This window comes from Macrobrachium nipponense, chromosome 12 (assembly GCF_015104395.2).
Source record: "Macrobrachium nipponense isolate FS-2020 chromosome 12, ASM1510439v2, whole genome shotgun sequence".
NCBI lineage: Eukaryota > Metazoa > Arthropoda > Malacostraca > Decapoda > Palaemonidae > Macrobrachium > Macrobrachium nipponense.
Window position 1 is genome coordinate 103,320,563 of NC_087205.1, and position 18,446 is coordinate 103,339,008.

Sequence of the window (18,446 nt, forward strand, 5' to 3'; positions counted from 1 at the left end):
ATATTGTATGACATTAAAAGTTGAAGACAATCTCCCCCCCCCTCTCCTTTATTAACTTTTACTGGTTTCACTGGAAGGGGTTTCCCACAGCTGTGCATAAACAGCTTTAGGTGATAATGTGACCTTGTGCTTAATTGTCCTCCCCTTTGTTCATTCTTTTGTAGTTATAGCAAGTTTCATGTTTTCTTTACCATTGCTATGAAATTGTCAAGGCTTTTAATTCTATGTTAATGATTTCACAACTACTTGATGTTGAATATACTTCTAAGTAAACAACGTCCTAAGCGCGTTGGGACTCACACAGATTGTAAGCACTACTACCTCATTTGGACGCCTTTTTCCTCGGGGATATAATTTGAAAATAAAATGAAAAAAAGAAGAAGACGAAAAGGCATTCGAGATCGCGTGTGTAAAAACTTGCACCGAATAATCCTTGCAGCTACGACTCTTTTGGAGGAGTTGGTAGTAAACTTGATTAACTGGAGTGCCTGTTGAACTTTGGTGTTAGCTTCTCAATTTAGTTTTTTTTTTTTATTGAACATTCCAGGCTGATGAACATAACTATTTCTCTCTCTCTCTCTCTCTCTCTCTCTCTCTCTCTCTCTCTCTCTCTCTCTCTCTCTCTCTCTCTCTCTCTCGTGTCGGTGTTAATTCGAGAGGTATTTCAAATTGTTTTTCAGGGCTTCTAGTTTTTCATTGTGAACGGCTGAATACATCGGTCGCACGACGCCAGACTTTAAAAGGTCTCAACTGGCTTTTGGCGGCACTAACCTTGCAGTATAAGGCATATTATTTTTTATTCCCTTTGCGTTGCTGTAGAGAAAGTAGTTGCACTTTTAATTCTCTTGGCCTTCTGATTTACTTCTTGACGGCCATCGGCGATATTTATCTTTTGAACCAATTGATTGTCGTCACTTTTTTTCCCAAAGGTTTTTTTATATAATTCAATTGTAATTCATCTGCAACTTATCCCTGTAGGGGTATGGTGCCGTAAGTGCACCTCACGTGGTGCACTGTAGGCACTACTTAAGGATCTTTTCAGCGTCCCCTCGGCCCTAGCGGCATCCTTGTTCTCTTTACTGTACTTCCGTTCATATTCTCTTTCATCCATATGATTTCCACCCACTAATAATTATTTCACAATGCAACTGCGAGGTTTTCCTCCTGTCACATCTTTCAAACCTGTCGATTTCCCTCTCAGCGTTGAGTGACCTCATAGGTCCCAGAGCTTGGCATTTGTGCTAAATTTTATATTTTCTATTATTCTGCTAATTATGAATGCTTAAGAAAATATTTGAAAATTGTGAATGAGCTCTTTTCTTCAGCTACGGGAATTATGTATGAGGAATCTAAACTTATCACACAGTTGTTGGAGACTGTTCCCTATTCAACTAGATTAATTGTTGTTGTGTTTTAGAATCACCTACTACCATTAGAATCAAATGGTAATATTGCATGTTTGTAGTACATCGACTTAAAGTCAACTTTTTTATTTATTCATTTATTTTATTTTATTTATTTGTTTATTATTTTTTTTTGGTGGCGGGAGGTGATGGGGTAGGGTGATTAGTGATAACTCCTAAGAGGCCTAGACATTTAACTTCACGACTTGAATATTTATACCATCGTGGTAGTTTTTATAGATTTTTTTTTATGACCTTGTGTATGGGGTCGTTCAGATAAGAGCGGTGACATTTCACTACGCAAAGGTTGCAAGACTGGTGCAGTGGGTGGATGACCTGTAAGTAGACCTATGGAGGGGAAGGGTCGCTTTTAAGGCTTCAGAGAGAGAGAGAGAGAGAGAGAGACACGCACAGGTACTGGAACTGCAATAAAAAGTTCATCAAATTTCCGGGGGGCTCGGTCATAGTTTCACTGGAAACTTGCTTACCAGCGAGCGCCGATGACTTCTGTCGCAGATTTGCCTTTGCTTGCTTGGAGGAACTCTTCAGTAGGCACGTTTTCACGCGTCGTCTCTGAGGTTCTTTGAAAGGAGGAGTCTTTTAAAACTCACTTCTTCGTGTCAAGTGAAAAACAAGTATTATTTTGTTAGTGCAGTAAGAAAAAAAAAATGCTGTACAGCAATCATAACAATAGACATTATATAATTGCTTTTACTAATACTTATATGACTGTATATGCTTTTCATATATTGAAACTTTCATTAAAATGAAAAGGGGGGTGGGGGAAATATTTTGATTCTCAGAGTAATAGCTCTAGTCTTGAAGTTGAAAGACTTCAATATTAATGTATATGTTTTAAGAAGCAATGTGCCCTGGCAAAATGTTGCAAATTGATTATTTGCTATTCTTCTTTCATTGTTGTAATCATGAAATTAATTTCAGAAAATATTGCTAGGAAAAACTTATCATGTCTCAAAAATAGATTTATCGCGAAAGTCTTAGTACAGGTTAGTTGGTTATTTAGGTTTAAGTAGCATTAACCTAATTTTCTGTTCACTATTTAACGTATCTTTCACACCTCTGTGGATTTCTGCGCTGAAATCCCCTTGAAATGACGCATGGGTCTTTGCCCTCAGTGGCTTTTTGTTATTCCGTATGGTTGAAAATGCTTTTATTTTCACAAGCCGCGTCTTATCGAGCAGTATAGTCTTAGTAGTTTCCGTAACCACCAGCGAATTGACTCCGACAGCAAATTGAAAGGTTATTTGGAAGGACTTCAAGATTAGAAATTTTTCATATTAGCAAATATGTTTCTCTCTCTCTCTCTCTCTCTCTCTCTCTCTCTCTCTCTCTCTCTCTCTCATAAAAAGCTGGCAGTCGCAAATGTTGCGCGAGTTGAAGGAAACTGCTTGCGTTCCTCGATGTCTGCTATGCTCTTTTCTCTTCTCTTGTGTTTGTGTTTGGAAGGGATAAGGAGAAAGCAAACGAAGAAGAGAAAGCAAGAGAAATTGGTAGCCAGGGACAATACTTTTAAGAGTTTGCATGAAAACGACTGGGACCGCGTTTTCTCTCCCAACTTCTGTTATTGAGAGAGAGAGAGAGAGAGAGAGAGAGAGAGAGAGAGAGAGAGAGAGAGAGAGAGAGAGAGTCTTCAGGTTTTATCTACTCGAGTTTTTATTTTTTAAGTTTTTTTATTTGTTTAATATTTTTATTTTGATATATATTTTTTTGGAAGCGCGTATAGACGTGATTGTAACCAGAGCCAACCCCTCGGGTAATGTAGCTATCCGATTTATAATGTTAGGTATTACAGTGCTTGAGGCTCTGCTTTTTTTTTTTTCCATCCCTGGGAAAGCCGACGTGACTGGAAGCCAAGCAGCCTCATTTAGCTCATTCCTAAAGTAAAAATATCCGGGCAGGATAGGGATAACAGAAAGTGTATGACCGCTAAAGACGTGATAACTCATTACGTACTGGTTCTTGGATTATCTGTTATGATGGTTGCTCTCTTTTTTTTTTCCCCAATTAATGGTGATAACGTAAATTAAAAGTTTAATATCTACTGTGCAGTGCGCGTTGGCTTAAAGTTTGATAGCAATAATAATAATAATGATAATATATAAATCAACTCGCGTAATTCTGCCATTCTCTTTAACAGCATTTGCCTAAAAGAGGGTCTTTTACCTATATAATAATAATAATAATAATAATAATAATAATAATAATAATAATAATAATAGTTTGGAAGGAGTCCCTCTTTTAGGACAGTGTCATTAAGAGCAATGGCTGTTTCAACGACATTAACGTTGCAGAGTGTCTTCTCTATTCTTCTGATTATTATACTCTTCTCCTCTGTGGGAAGGTCGTATGATAAGTTTCCAAAGGACAGGGAAAGATATTCTGCTTTCGTTGTTTATTTACCCTTACGCAATTAACGGCAAATTGATGACGGTTTGCGGATAAGACGTATATGCTATTGCCACCCCCAGACGCAGACGCGCTTGCTCGCGCGCCTAGAGCGCGCAAACTCGGAGGAAGGCCAGCTGTGTAGCTGAGAATCCATTTTGGGTGTCAGTTTTTCTTCCTGAGACGTGTATAACTTATGAGTTAATGATCCGTAAAGGTTTCTTATTGGCCTTCTTCGATTACTATAAATGAGCTGGCCGATGTAAGTTATTGTGCTTGGGTGCTATTAAAACCAGACGTTCGTAACTTGTCGTCATTCTTTATTGATATTTATAGACATCTCCGGGGATTTGATATTCGAAAACTCGGTCGAGCGTAGAATATGATGGAGATTGGGTAAGGCCCTCGCCATAATTCCAGTGGTTGTTGGTTGTTGGTCGTGTTTAAATAGCTTTGGAATTTATGCCTGTTGTATGTGCATAGCGCGGTGAAATTGTTTAGGAAATTACTTTAGTTTTTTATTTTTTTTTTTTTACTTAAATCGAGGTGAAGTTTTGCTTGACATACATTGTGTCTGGTTCTTCTTTTGTGGAAAATCACATTTGTTGTATGATGTTTTTATTGTATCTTACTTTGGAATTCTTGATTGGGTGAATTCTATGACTTTTTTTTTTTTATTGTTACATTCGTAACTTTTACACGTTTTTAAATTTTTGCTTCAAGCACTGAGGAATTTATCCCCCTCTCTCTCCTTCGCCTTCGTTGTTATTGTTCAATAGACAGCATTTATGCTCCCATTTACGGTGGGCATGTCGGGTCCCTTGCCCCAGAATTTTCTCCCCGTCCAGAGGGTATAGGTCTCCTGCTGCCTTGGTCAGAAAAGGTATGGAAATGGCCCGTCCCCTGCAGTGGCTGTTTTCGTTGGGCTGTTCGTATCTCCCCCTTTCTCTTATTTTTTTTTTCTCTTATTCTTGATCTGTGATAACTACGCTCCGTGTGTGTTTGTGTTAATGTTGGTATTGACCGAAGGTTTGTGGTTTTTGGTTAACGATAGTCCATATTTGAAACTTGGTTAAGCCTTTGTCTAATGCTTTATATCCATGGTATTGAACACAACTCTTTAAATGTAAAGATGTACTGCAGTATTTGCTTTGGCTCATGTTTGTAACCGTTATGAGTACTGATTATTATAGAAAGTCGTCTGCACTCGAATTTCTAATATCATTCACATAATTTTTATCGTCCTTTAAAAAAAAATAATTATCCACAGACGCATTTTAAATACATATGACTCTTAGATGTTCAGAATGTCCCTTTAGTGCTTGTGATTTTCGCGTTTTAAGAGTCTCGCCGGTATTCCACGCCATTTGAGTCATGGGTATTCGGCTGATCTTCCCATGAGTCATTGAGAGGCGAGTCATACCATATCGTTGGGAGGCACTGGGTGCCTGCCTCCTGTCGGCGAAGTCCTCAAGAATAACGAGTGGTCGATTATGCTCAGACCATTCTGGTACGAATTGAAGGAGCTTCATTTTCTCTCCCCCTTTTCTCTGTGGGTATCACTCACTTCAGTTCGATTTCCTGGTGATTTGCGCATTTAGGCCATGTTATTTTTTTTTTAGTGCAGTGGTTAATTAGAGCATTAAATATGTATATATATATATATATATATATATATATATATATATATATATATATATATATATATATATATATATATATTATATACACACACACATATATATGTATAACTGAATCACGAAAAAAGGTATAAGCCACGAAGAAAAGTGATACACTGGAGTAGCTGCAAGATCTTTTGGATTCAGCGTCTGCTAAGTAACGGACGTCGAGTCGAAAGATCATGCAGATACTCCAGTGTTTCACTTTCCTTCGTGGCTTATACCTTATATATATATATATATTATATATATATATATATATATATATATATATATATATATATATATATATATATATATAGTATACGTGCATGCGTGACAGAGAGAGAGAGAGAGAGAGAGAGAGAGAGAGAGAGAGAGAGAGAGGAGGAGAGGGGGGGGGGGGTTAATAATCTGGAACTCCTTGTATCTGACCGAAAGACTGCCGCAGCGGAAATGACAAGTTCTTAACCCAACGATTAATGATTTATTGACGAGGGAGAGATAAAGGGAGACTCCTTTCTAACAAAGGTCACTCAGGTTCGCTCAACACCTTCAGTGTTCTTCTATTGAATGTTGCTGATAGATAGATAGATACTATGCCTTTTGGCGCATACGCTTTAATGCATCTCTCTCTCTCTCTCTCTCTCTCTCTCTCTCTCTCTCTCTCTCTCTCTGGAATGGAAAAATAGGAAACACAAAGGGCTGCTTCTAATTACTGGCTGCTCTCTCTCTCTCTCTCTCTCGCTCTCTTCTCTCTCTCTCTCTCTCAATGGAATAGGAAAATTTTACAAGGGGCTTTCTTCTAATACTGGCGTTTTGCTCTCTCTCCTCTCTCTCTCTCTCTCTCTCTCTCTCTCTCTCTCTCTCTCTCAATGGAATAGGAAAGAGTTTTGCAAGAGGCTTTGTTTCTAATTACTGGCGTGTTCCAGTTCCTGTTAACACATTAGAGAACCTCTTATAAAACGTTCATAAGATAAATTGTTTGACTGTCATTTATTTCGCTTCATTTAGATTATTTAAACGGAAAATATAAGTTATTAAATGTTTTATGCTAGGTTATCGAGAGATCAGTTCAACGGGTGATTATTTTGAAATTTACTTTCATGATGTTTTTGTCTTTGTCTAAAAACCCGTTTCCAATCAAATTTTCCGTACAGGTAGTAGTATTTCCCATTAAAGAGCTCAAATATAACTTTGAAGACTGTTTCCTTTTTATATTGTGTACAGTGCTCCAAGTTAAATTACATTCGTTTATTAGCATAATCAGGCTTTTCTCTCTGAATGCGTATGGTGGTGTTTGCTGTTGGGGAATATGGGTTCTATAGTCCCACTCCATCCCAGGCCATTCGAAGAGACGGGGAAATACGATGAGTTTGCTAACTAAACAGCTGAGCGCTACAGTCATCATATTGGACTTGCTAATGAGGTCTTTCCAGGGCTCCCTCTCGAAGTCTCTGACGAGGAGCTGGAACCTCCCAAGTCTTCTTCATGTAGGCCTGCTGCCTGCCCTACTCCCCCCCTCTCTCTCTCTCTCTCTCTCTCTCTCTCTCTCTCTCTCTCTCTCTCTCTCTCTCTCTCATTTTCCTCCAAACATTTTATTTCTAAAATCATGAAATGGTTTTGTTTTTCCGATTCATAGCTTCATTTTCATCAGTTTTGGTACAGCTATCACAACTTCCTTATCGATGTGTCATGTTTGTTTATGCGGTGGTTAAATATACCTTAGAGTTTGAATTTAAGTGTCAGAAGAAATGAGTAAATCCAGCATTTCTAACCGTATTTATTTAGCATATCTAACCGTATTTTTTTTATGCTGACTAGGCAGTATGAGAGACGGTGAAATGAGGACCATACACAGTGCAATGGAAGGTAAAAACGTTGTGCAGCGTCATCATTCCCAAAGGATATCTCGAATGTGAAGGCTGAATAAACAGAGCAAAAATACGTAGAAGAGGAAAAAGGTAGAAACTGGAATGGGTCGGGGATCCGTGAATGTTAGATGCTTATTGGAAGGACTACCACTGCCCTTTTCCACGCACACGAAAACATTATTAGTTTGATGGAATATCGTCTGTTATTCTATATGAGATGTAATTTAGCCCCCGGTTCAAAATAAACAGTTATTCTATATGAGATACATGGGGCTGCTTTCTTTCGAATGTGTCATAGTCACTTATTATACTTTAGCTAACCTCGATGAAATTATATCATGGACTATTTTCTTTCTCAAAGCGTCTGCCAATCGGACAGTCCCGGAAGCGTTAAATCATCGGGTTGAACTGCTAGGTCTTGAAATGATCCTCCATCAGTGTTAATATTTTGCAATCTGAGTCTGCATCGCGCTGGATTTGCACGACTAACCCTTAAGATAGGTGATAACATTGTCATTCATTGACCTTCGCCTTGTAGATTTTGATAAGAATGACGAATTTCATTGCTTGATGTATAATCTTAAGCTTAACTTTGTGTATGTCGTCATGAAAGTGATTCAGGTGGGCTTTTAATTTTCTCGGATTGAATATAAATGCTATGTATTTTCATCAGGACGTCCAGGAATGGGTGACACTGGCTATTGTTACCACCGGGTTTTTGTCAAGAGTAATGTCTTGGCTTTAAAGTCTCAAATGAATGTTAGATTAAAAGTACTAACACACACACACACACACACACAGTCATCGTACAGCTACAAGGTCATATCAGAATAGGGCGATGATATGGTGGACAAAAGGAACCTGTGGGCATGAGAGAAGCATGTAAGGGATGAGGGTGGATGTGGAGGTGGGAGATGTGTTGTGGGGGGGGGGGGGTGGAAGGGGAAGGGGAAGGAAGAGGAAGCCTGGACGGAGTAGGTAAATTCAAACAAACTTTTTCTATATAAAACTGGCAATCAAAACCCCTTTCCTGCCCTTCTGGCATCTCGGCTTTTGGTTGTGTTGGTCATATTTTTTTTTTCTTTTTTCGTTTTTAATGTTATTTTTTTTTTTTTTTTTTTTTTTTTTTTTTTTTTTTTTTTTTGTGCTCTGTCTGAATTTCCAAGTGGAGGGTTGATCTTTCTCCCCCTCTAGGAATTTTAGTTTTGATTTGATTGCCGCCGATTGGATATTGCATTTATTGCATTCAAGCTTCCATATGTAGGTTGTGTTGGGATTACCACTCTCACTTTGGGTAGCGGTTGTGCTGGGCGCAAATATTTCTTTTATTATATTTTTGACTTGGGCATTTCTCCCCGTACTTTTATTTCTGCAGATTTTTTTTACGCATTTTCAATTTAAATAAAAAAAGCATCGGAATGCGCAGCGGATTTCTGTTCTATGTACTTTATATTTTTGCAATATCTGTCGAGTTTTCATTAAAGGAATAATTGTTATTTTTATCTTTTTTGAAAGTCGGGCTGGATGTATTGCGGGCATATATAGTTGGTTCAAACGAAGGTTAGGCTAGTCACGACTTGCTGCAGCTTTTTTCTCTCTCTCTCTTTTTCATTAGGTCTCTGCAGCCAATAGGCTTTGAGAACTCCTGCCCAGCCATCCAATGGAAAGGAAGAGATTTATCCTGCGGCTGTTGACCATTCCCTTGGCGTCCTTAGTGGTGACGTCACCGATTTCAGCGGAGTCCCATTGGTCGTTTTTGACTTTTGATCCCTAGTAGATGATGTTGCTCGTCATCTTGGCGTTGCATGATGACAAGCTTCGCTCTGTGCAAGTGAAAAGTTCCCCAGAGAGAGAGAGAGAGAGAGAGAGAGAGAGAGAGAGAGAGAGAGAGAGAGAGAGAGAGAGAGAGAGGGATTCCTTATGAGACCTCATCTGTTATGATTAGCGTTGGTTTTGCAATTAGTCGTAAGATGCTTCTGGCGACTGGTCTTTGGTGCTCGTGGTCGTCTCCTGACGATGATTGCTATTCACATAAGCTGCTCTTGAAACGCCATTGATGGAACCATCGCGCAGCTGCTCTGGAGGGACCTTGCAATTGACGGAGGGCAGTGAGTCAAACCCTCCTCCTCCTCCTCCTCCTCCCCTCCTCCTCCTGTCCCCGTCAGTCCCACACACCTGTCATAGGGCATAGTTCTGTTAGGTTGGCGGTTGTAAAGGCGACGATGAACTTTTCGGAACTTACGATGCGCGGAAGCATCTGATGACCGGAATCTCCAAGTTGGCAGATGGTTTGAGTGAATTGAATTAAATTCTCTCTCTCTCTCTCTCTCTCTCTCTCTCTCTCTCTCTCTCTCTCTCTCTCTCTCGTGGCATGGACGGTAGCATTGGGGGCTGGTTTATAAGCGAATTGTGTAACTGTGAAAGTCATTACCTGTTTGTTGTGTATGGTCAGTTTTTGCATTAGCAATTGGAGGGCTTTAATGTGTGATTTCAATTCATGTGATGAGTCGGAATGAATGTGAAGCTTTTTATTGTGTGTGTAAAGAATATATGTAAAGGAAGGTCGTAGAAGAATATTAAGATTGTCCCGAGACCTCTCTACAAAACGCTTTGTTTTTTAATGTCGCAGGTAGTATAAAGTCTGCTTTGAGTCATTCTGTAAATTGGAATGGAAGGATCCATGAGCGTAAATGTAGGAAGAAACAAAAACGAAAAGTTGGAATTATGCTGTGGAGACGCCGAACGAAAGCGTTATCCTTTATACTTTGAGAGGGTTCTTTTGATTCCAGTACATTGTATTTATTATCGTTTAACTGTATTGTATGCTCTTAAAAGATTTCACCTGAACATTGCAGTTATTTTCATTTTGGTTGTGGATTTGGTGCAAGTTGGGCGTCGTGCCTTACCGAGCACTTGTCGTCATTTTTTAAAGCTCCCTAGGGGCCAGGCATGTTTTGTATATGCAAATCCAGATCCGGTTCTCTGGACTTGGAATCCGAATACTCTGGATAACCTCGGCGTTTTCTATTGTGGCCCAAATCTGAATCAAGATTTTGCGAAGCTGGTCCCAGTAAATGGGGTAACCTGTTTTAAGGAAGGGCTGGTGGATGGATAACTTGTGGCTCCAGGTGACTGGTCTCTTTCCTGTGTATGTATATGGATATACCTACCTACATGTATGTATATGTATATATGCCTGTACGTTACTTGCATTTAAACCTGCAAAAATATTTATAGGGATGCATGTTACGTAGAATAATGAATAACGAGCATATTGGTAGTCTCTTGTTGTGAGATACCAACATTGAGGAATAATGCAGAAGGTATATTTATTTATAGCTGTTCTTTTTATTTGCAACTGAAGTGTCGTGTTTGGTAATGGACTTAGACCTCCTCGAATGCCATAGGGGCGCCCGCAGATCGTCATCGATTTCGTTAGGGCTTATCGGTTTCATTTATGACCAAGGTTCCTCATGTTAGAAGACCAATGCTATATAATGGTTTAGTCTGTCTCAAGGAAAACCATTCATTTATTGTTCTGGGATTCCGTGTTGCTGATTTTATCCCGGATACTTTTTTTAAACGTCTGAAATCGGGCATGTGACATGATTTTAATAGTTTCACCGTCTCGATCATCATTTGAACTGTGGAAAAGTGATCACAACGTCTGCAGTACGGTACTGCATGCATATGACCTTTGTTGTATTAGAACCTGTATGATAGTTGTGTGCATGATCTAAAAGTTAGTGATGGCGGGGGGGGGGGGGGGGGGGGGGGTCGGCAAGTTTTGCAAATTAGGATGCGGGTTGTAGCAAGCATGTCAATTTGCTTTAATAGCACAGCGCCCCCCTCCTCTCTCTCTCTCTCTCTCTCTCTCTCTCTCTCTCTCTCTCTCTCTCTCTCTCAAGGATATCCTCCTCTTGTTCTTGTCCTCCCTCCTCGCTCTTGGACGTTCATCTGCGTTCCTTACAGTATTTCATGTGTGTCACTTTTTCAGTCGTTCCGTCTTGCTCCTCCAGCGTCTCTTCTTTCTTCGTTTTTATGCTGTGCCTTTTATTTCTCAACCGAAAATCCTGAGTTTTGTGCCGTTGGGTTTTAATCGTTTCCTCCTCGTCCTCCTCCTCCTCAGAGAGAGAGAGAGAGAGAGAGAGAGAGAGAGAGAGAGAGAGAGAGAGAGAGAGAGAGAGAGAGGCAGGCTTGGACAATGTAATAATCATCACCTCACCTGGGTAAAATCATTCGTACAACATTGTTTTAGAAAGTGTCCAGTTATCATGTTAAGATATTCATTGGAGTTCTTTCGGGTAAAGATGAAAGCAGATATCTAACGCTTTGTCAGCAACTTAACTTACTTAAGTCGAGATAAATTAGGAAAAGAAGCAGGTTATCGAGTGATAAAACGCTAGTCAAGTATCTGAATTTTTAATTTTCTTGGCAATTTTAATTCTGATCTCTTTGGTCGAAGTAAAAAAAAATTTTTTTTAGTTTTGATTTTTCAACGTAACGCATTTTCTTGCCTTTCTTAGACGTTCACCGGTGCATTGCTGCTTAGCTTATCACGTTGCATGTTCTTCTGAAGAGAGATATATATAATACTACCATACATACATACATACATACATACATACATCATACATCATACATACTACATACATACATACATATATATATATATATATATATATATATATATATAAAAGGACCCCATAAAAAACATCAAAATATAGAAAGTAAGTAGTACTATTTTTCAGAGACTGCGTGTCTCTCTTTACCTGAAGAGAGAGAGAACAGTCTCTGAAATATAGTACTTACTTTCTATATTTTGGCGTTTTTATGGTCTCCTTTTATTATATATATATATTCGGGTTAACAGTCACGTATTATTAAGGAAATCTGGATATGTGAATTTTGACATAAGCGTTCTAGAAGGCAACGACCCGGTTGCGTTCGAAAGAATATTGCAACTCTTAACGGGCAACCTAGTGCTGTGGTCTCCCTTTAAATCCTGTTTGTAAATGTTTTCTGATACCGGTTTTGATTTTTCCTTCGTTCCTGGCAACCGCTCCATGAACCCTGACTCTTCGGAATTAGTGGCGACCAGTGCATGTAGGCAAAAGGTAAAGAATGGCTGACATAATTCATCCTCTCTCTCTCTCTCTCTCTCTCTCTCTCTCTCTCTCTCTCTCTCTCTCTCTCTCTCTCTCATGTGGATAGAGGTGCTATTTCAAAGAATGGTTGATTATGCAAAGTACCAAGTTTGACGTATTTCTCCCCGCTGATTATCATTTGCCTTTTGTATGTTTTCCCGTATTTATTTCAGCGAATCTTTTTTTTTTTTTTTTTTTTTTAAGAATTCAATTTGGATGGAGTTTCGTCAGTGGAAATGTACTAATATTTTTTTTTTGCGGACGATTACTTTATTAAACAAAGTAGTGTACGGACGATTACTATATTAAACAAAGTAGTGTAGTATCTTATTATAAAGTGTATTGAATTGGCAATTTTTCCTAATTATTTGTCCAGTATTTACAAAGAATTGGTATATAATAGTCATGAATTTTTCATCTCTGTGAAAAACAGAGCACACAAAGCATTTTCCTTTGGTAAGGGACTTCTGGCACTTTTTCAAACCTGAATTTTTTTACGGAAAACCTCAAGTGTCCTTGAATGATTAAGTTGTCTGTTGATAGAAACATCGTGCACTTATTCGCCATTTATTTGATCTTGGGGGTTGGGTGGTTGTAGTGTCGTCAGTGCACCTCAAGTGAGCTGCAGGCATTACTTACGATCTTTCCATCGTCCCTAGCTGTAACCTCTTTCATTTCTTTTACTGCACCTCCGTTCGTATTCTTTCTTCCATCTGATTTTCTACCCTCTCTAAAAATTGTTTCTTTTTGTGACTGCGATGTGTTCTTCCTGTTACACCTTTCAAACCTTCATAGCGTTAGTTTCCGCTTTCATCACTGAGTGACCTCATACGTCCCAGCGCTTGGCCTTTGACTTAAATTGTATGTTCTGTTTCAGTATTTATTTGATTTTAAACTAGGAAATCTGTAATATTCCAAAGTAACTTTAGTGGCCAACAAAGTTATAACCTATGGCAAGTAATGGGTTCTCACACTTGCTAGCAAGTTACTGATAAGGCTTATATAAATACAATGCAGTTGCATAAACCTTATCAGTATGAGCAATTGAACACTTCCGCATATGTGAGAGGGTTTTCTTCACACTTCTACGTACGCTTTGAAAATGATCCTGTTTGAGGCCATCACACTCTTTAGCAGCAGTCAACACCAAGTTTTAATAATGTTGTTTTTGCTACGAGTATTATTCACCCGTATCTTTTAATTGTTTGGAAGATTAGTGCTCAGCTCATGTAGACTATTTTACCATTATGTACCGACATCCACCGCATAAAACGTGTGTGTTTGATTTCGGTTTCTATCAGGGACGTGCGTGGTTTGAACATTCCAATGTTCATAATGAATTTAATGGCACTTGAAACCACATGTACATATCGGTTGGTTTCTAAACTTCATGTTTGAATTACAAGGTATTTGTGAATGGTGTACTGTCGAGGTTACGACAGCCTTTGTTTATATTGACAATGGCCACCCCTGTTATCTTTGCTGTTTATTGTCCCTGAATGATCGACGCTGCTTTTTTAGCAAGTTAGTTTTAAACGTCTTATCTGTACTTATCCGGAAACAGTTTTAACGAGCAAACATCCTGTTATTGGAAGATTTTTCCATGATGGAATCATCCGCGTGGTGCTGCTCATTTTATTTCCGTTTTGAAGTCTTTCCGGAATGTGGTGTAAGGCTGTGACCCATAAGTGAAGGATTACTTTCCACCCTCTCTTAACACAATTGATTCTTTGTGTAACTGCGACGTTTTCCTCCTGCTACACCTTTCAAACCTCTCTACCGTCAGTTTCTGTTTCAGCGCTGAATGACTGCGTCATTTGACCTAAATTCTATGTTCTATTCTATTTTATTCTTAAATAAATGTAGGGATGCATAATAGTATGGAAGGTCAGCATTTTGGGAATTTCGAGTTTGGACGTTAAGTAGGTATGTATTATACTACTTCACTTATTCACGAGACCACCTCTCTCTCTCTCTCTCTCTCTCTCTCTCTCTCTCTCTCTCTCTCTCTCTCTCTCTCTCTCTCTCTCTCTCCTTTGCTTCGTTTCAGTTTCAGGTTTGCCTGGAGTGGGTGATGTCTTAACTTTTTGTGACGCCAGATAATTCGCAATCAATCAATCAATCTCTTAACGTTTTCCTTACTAGCATTTCCCTTTCCGGAACCGGATTCTCCTGTTTGGTTTGTGCGCGATTTTTATTTATTCTCTGCCTGTTATAAGGGACGTTTTATTTGTACACTTTCGGTCGGGATTATCATGCTAATTTATTTTATTAATTTTTTGTTGATGAGTTCTTTCCTTGTATTTGAAGTGTGAATCCTGTACAGGACGAACGAACAGACTTCATATTATGAATTAGTTTTCATTAGAGAGAAAGTTAGGAAAAGGTAGGTGTGTGTGTGTGTGTGTGTGTGTGTGTGTGTGTTTTGGTGGACTCTTAAATCTTTTCGCCGGAAGTTGTGATATTTTAGACCGGCACGGAGGATGGTTAGACAGTAAGCAGCTAATCTTAGACCCTTTTTTGTTGAGATCCTTTTATACTTTTATGAATAATTAGTCGTATTGACCGTCATGTGACTCCAAGGAGTATTTGTATATTTTTAGAAACTGCGACATCGTAGAGTTGCTGTTGTTTGGGGTGCTATTCATAGATGTTTTGTTTTGAGAGATCTTGGTAGTCTATTATCAGCTGCAGTTTATTTACTATCTTACATCTTACAGGGAGTCCGGATTCTATGAGCTCTTATTAATTAGGTCTTCGTGGGAGAGTGTCGCATGTGTTGGAGACGTACGCCATTGAGAACCTTTAAATAATGAAAAAGAAACGCCTGCGAGTGAAGCATTTTATGGCTTCTCTCAGGTAATTACTCTGCGGAAAGTTGGTCGTCAGAGACTAATTGTGGAAATTGATTGGCTCTTGAAGCAGCGATCTTTTGCTGAACAGAGACGGTTTTCGAAGCGCTGATGGAGTGGGGGGGGGGGGGGGGGGGAGTTACTCTCGAATTCCTTGTGAGGAGTTTGATGATAATGATGCTGACGGGGAAAACAGGTGGACAGAGCTTGCCTGTGAAGGGGGCAGGTCACCTGTAGTGGGTGTATTATTTGTGTGCTTTTATTTGGTGGTGGGGGCGTGGGGGGGGGGGGGGGCGATTCCGGTACGTTGCTAGAGTTTAGTTTTTTAAAAAGGATGTTTTTTTTCTCTAATTACTTTTTAAATATACGTGAATTTTTCGTTGTAGATAACAGCACGGAATTAAACCTTGAGAGAATTACGACAAGTTACGAGAAAGTGAAAGATGCTTTGCAGAAGGAATGCACCTGACAGGTAGATGGATTTTATTATTTTTTCTCTCATTTTGTTCCACCTCGATTTCGTGTGGAACTTTGGTTTGACATCTTAGGTTATGAATGACCAGTGAATTTCCGTGGTACTTAATTTTTATATTTTTCAGTTGAACTTTATGTTAACGTTTCTTTGTTTACCCATGTAGCGTAAATTTATAGGTGACGTTTATTACCCTGTCATCTTGATGTTGCTTTTCAAGATACTGCCAGGGGGAACGTTCTCTCTCTCTATTTGTTTTTCCAGTGATTTTACTAATAAAGAAACTAATGAATTTTCTTGATGTATTGTTTATTTCTTCGTCTTCCATTCAAAAGCTTTCCTTCATTCACAGGCAGCTTCATTTCCATAGGCATAATGTGAATATTACGTCAGCAGTCACATGAAAGTTCGTACTTCTGAGTTGCAGTATATAAAATGTTGAGTTATGTGACCACTTAACAGTCGCACAATTTGAAAGTGATGTTTATGGTGCAGATAATAGGTTGATATACTTTTCCCCCAGTGTTCCGAAGCCTGATCCGCTCCGCAGCTATCATGGCATGTTTTGATAAAAATGTATGATTTTTTTTATTCCCGTTTCTCCCGCACGAGGAGTCTCAACAAAAAGAATGAAGCCACGGCAAATCCGTATAAAATGAGGCACATGGGGAATTGTACTTTGTTATTAGGGATAGATTTCCGGGTTTGATAATGATGATCATTTTATTCCTGTGATCTCTTTTGATAAGCCTTAGGGCTTGCGTTGTGCTCCAGGGAATATATACATACTATGCCGTAGAAGTCAAGCTATAATGTATACGATGAGTATATTTTCTCTTGTATTTTTTGCTTTTGAGCGCTGCAGTGCAATGAAGTCTGTAACATTTATTCATTTATTTAATTTTTAAATGAAGAGTTTTGTTTGCGGAATAATTTAAACTTTTTCCTACCGTTATATTTAGTTAAAATATTGACTGTTCCAAGTGGAGATGTGTGTGCAGGCAAACCTCATTGAGCAAAACCGATATTTATATATCTCGCCAGCCAGTGGTGTATTTACCTACTTGATTGCGCCAGGGGAAGTAATGCATGTTGAAGGATATTGAGCTTGCAACATACGCTGTTTGAGTTGTAATTCTCGGCCGCCTCCAACGGCGGCAGCGGGTTGTGTGTCATTCCCTCTGTCGCCTTTGCCTGGGCAGAAATTTACTCCTGTTGAGTTCTGATGTGTCCTGGCCACCAAAATACTTCTACCCTCCAGCGACTGTCGTCGTCTGCTGCTTCTGCTGTTTCTTCTTCTTCTGCTGCTGCTTTTGTTGCCGTGCAGCAGCAGCAGCAGCAGCAATCTGCTCATAGGGGTCGCAACAGGACGCACTATTGGGTTGCATTGCTTTGTATTGGGTTCCGGCACGTCGTCCTATTGTGTTGCATTTTCACCTCTTGGGTTTCGGGGCGACTCATCGAGGTGCATTAGGTTACGACAACAATGTTGTCCTACAAGACATCGCTGACGCTGGCTCACGGCGGACCTCATTGAGTTGCAGCTGATCTTCGACAAAAGGGGAGTTGCAAATTGGCTGCTGGGAGAGGAAAAATCTCTCTCTCTCTCTCTCTCTCTCTCTCTCTCTCTCTCTCTCTCTCTCTCTCTCTCTCTCTCTCTCTCTACGGCAGAGGTAAAAATGCGTCCTTCAAGTCCCTCGAGCGCATCCTTTGAAAAGGAAGTCCCACATACTTCAGTCTTAATTGATTATTGATGAAGTAGTTGCCGTTTGGGGGAATGGAGAGAGAGAGAGAGAGAGAGAGAGAGAGAGAGAGAGAGAGAGAGAGAGAGAGAGAGAGAGAGACTACTAAAACTCAGGTTTGTTGACAAGTAAACATTTGTGATTAATTATTGGTAAGTAGAACGTCTGGTTTTGAACATTTTTTTTCTGTGTATTTATTTATTATTTTCGTTTTTGAGGAATTTGAGAGATGATGGTTTTAACTGGGTTTTGCACTCAACATGTAGGAGGGGTATGTTTGCTCTACTTTGAATCTGCGCTGCATTTAGCGTATTTGTTTGTTTTTCCTCTTTATATTGCTGTCGTGTAAGTGAAGGGCATTTTGAGTGCGGCGTATAAACAAGTTACTAATTCATGACTGGAAATGAAACTCCTGCCTTGATTCTGCATGCAGCTGCACTTATATTCCAGACCACGGAAGTTCTCTCTCTCTCTCTCTCTCTCTCTCTCTCTCTCTCTCTCTCTCTCTCTCTCTCTCTCTCTCTCTCTCTCTGCTACTACTGTGAGCAAGAGTTCACAACACACACTTCTCATTATATATATTTCTGAATGACACGGTTGTACTGTATCATCACAGTCATTATTCTACACTTGTAATACTTTTTATTGGTTTTGTAATTCCTGACAGTATCTGAACACCTGTGGACCTCCCAACTCAGGCTGTTGGCGCGTTTTGGTGACGGAATAAACACTTGTGTGATAATGGGCTGGTACTTTGTGTAGCCTAGTAATATGGGATATCTGATAGGACGGGTACTTTATATAAGTATGCTTATGTGAGTATTATTATATGGAGTACGATGAATTTGAGTAAACGTAATGTATTTGTTGTGAATACTTTGGAACTGTTAAG

The 18,446-nt window shown here is 39.4% G+C and overlaps 1 protein-coding gene across 5 annotated transcripts in view; it reads left to right on the top strand.

The window, feature by feature from the left end:
- LOC135224723 (zinc finger SWIM domain-containing protein 4-like) overlaps positions 1-18,446 on the top strand; it is a 288,431-nt gene that overhangs the window by 119,959 nt on the left and 150,026 nt on the right. The window contains exon 2 of one of the 5 annotated variants that reach the window (XM_064264018.1): positions 15,727-15,812. The exons of the other annotated variants lie outside the window; for them this stretch is intronic. Within the exon in view, the coding sequence (XP_064120088.1) occupies positions 15,800-15,812 (13 nt within the window). The 5' untranslated portion in view covers positions 15,727-15,799. The remainder of the gene's footprint in view (positions 1-15,726; positions 15,813-18,446) is intronic. 5 annotated transcript variants of the gene reach the window in all.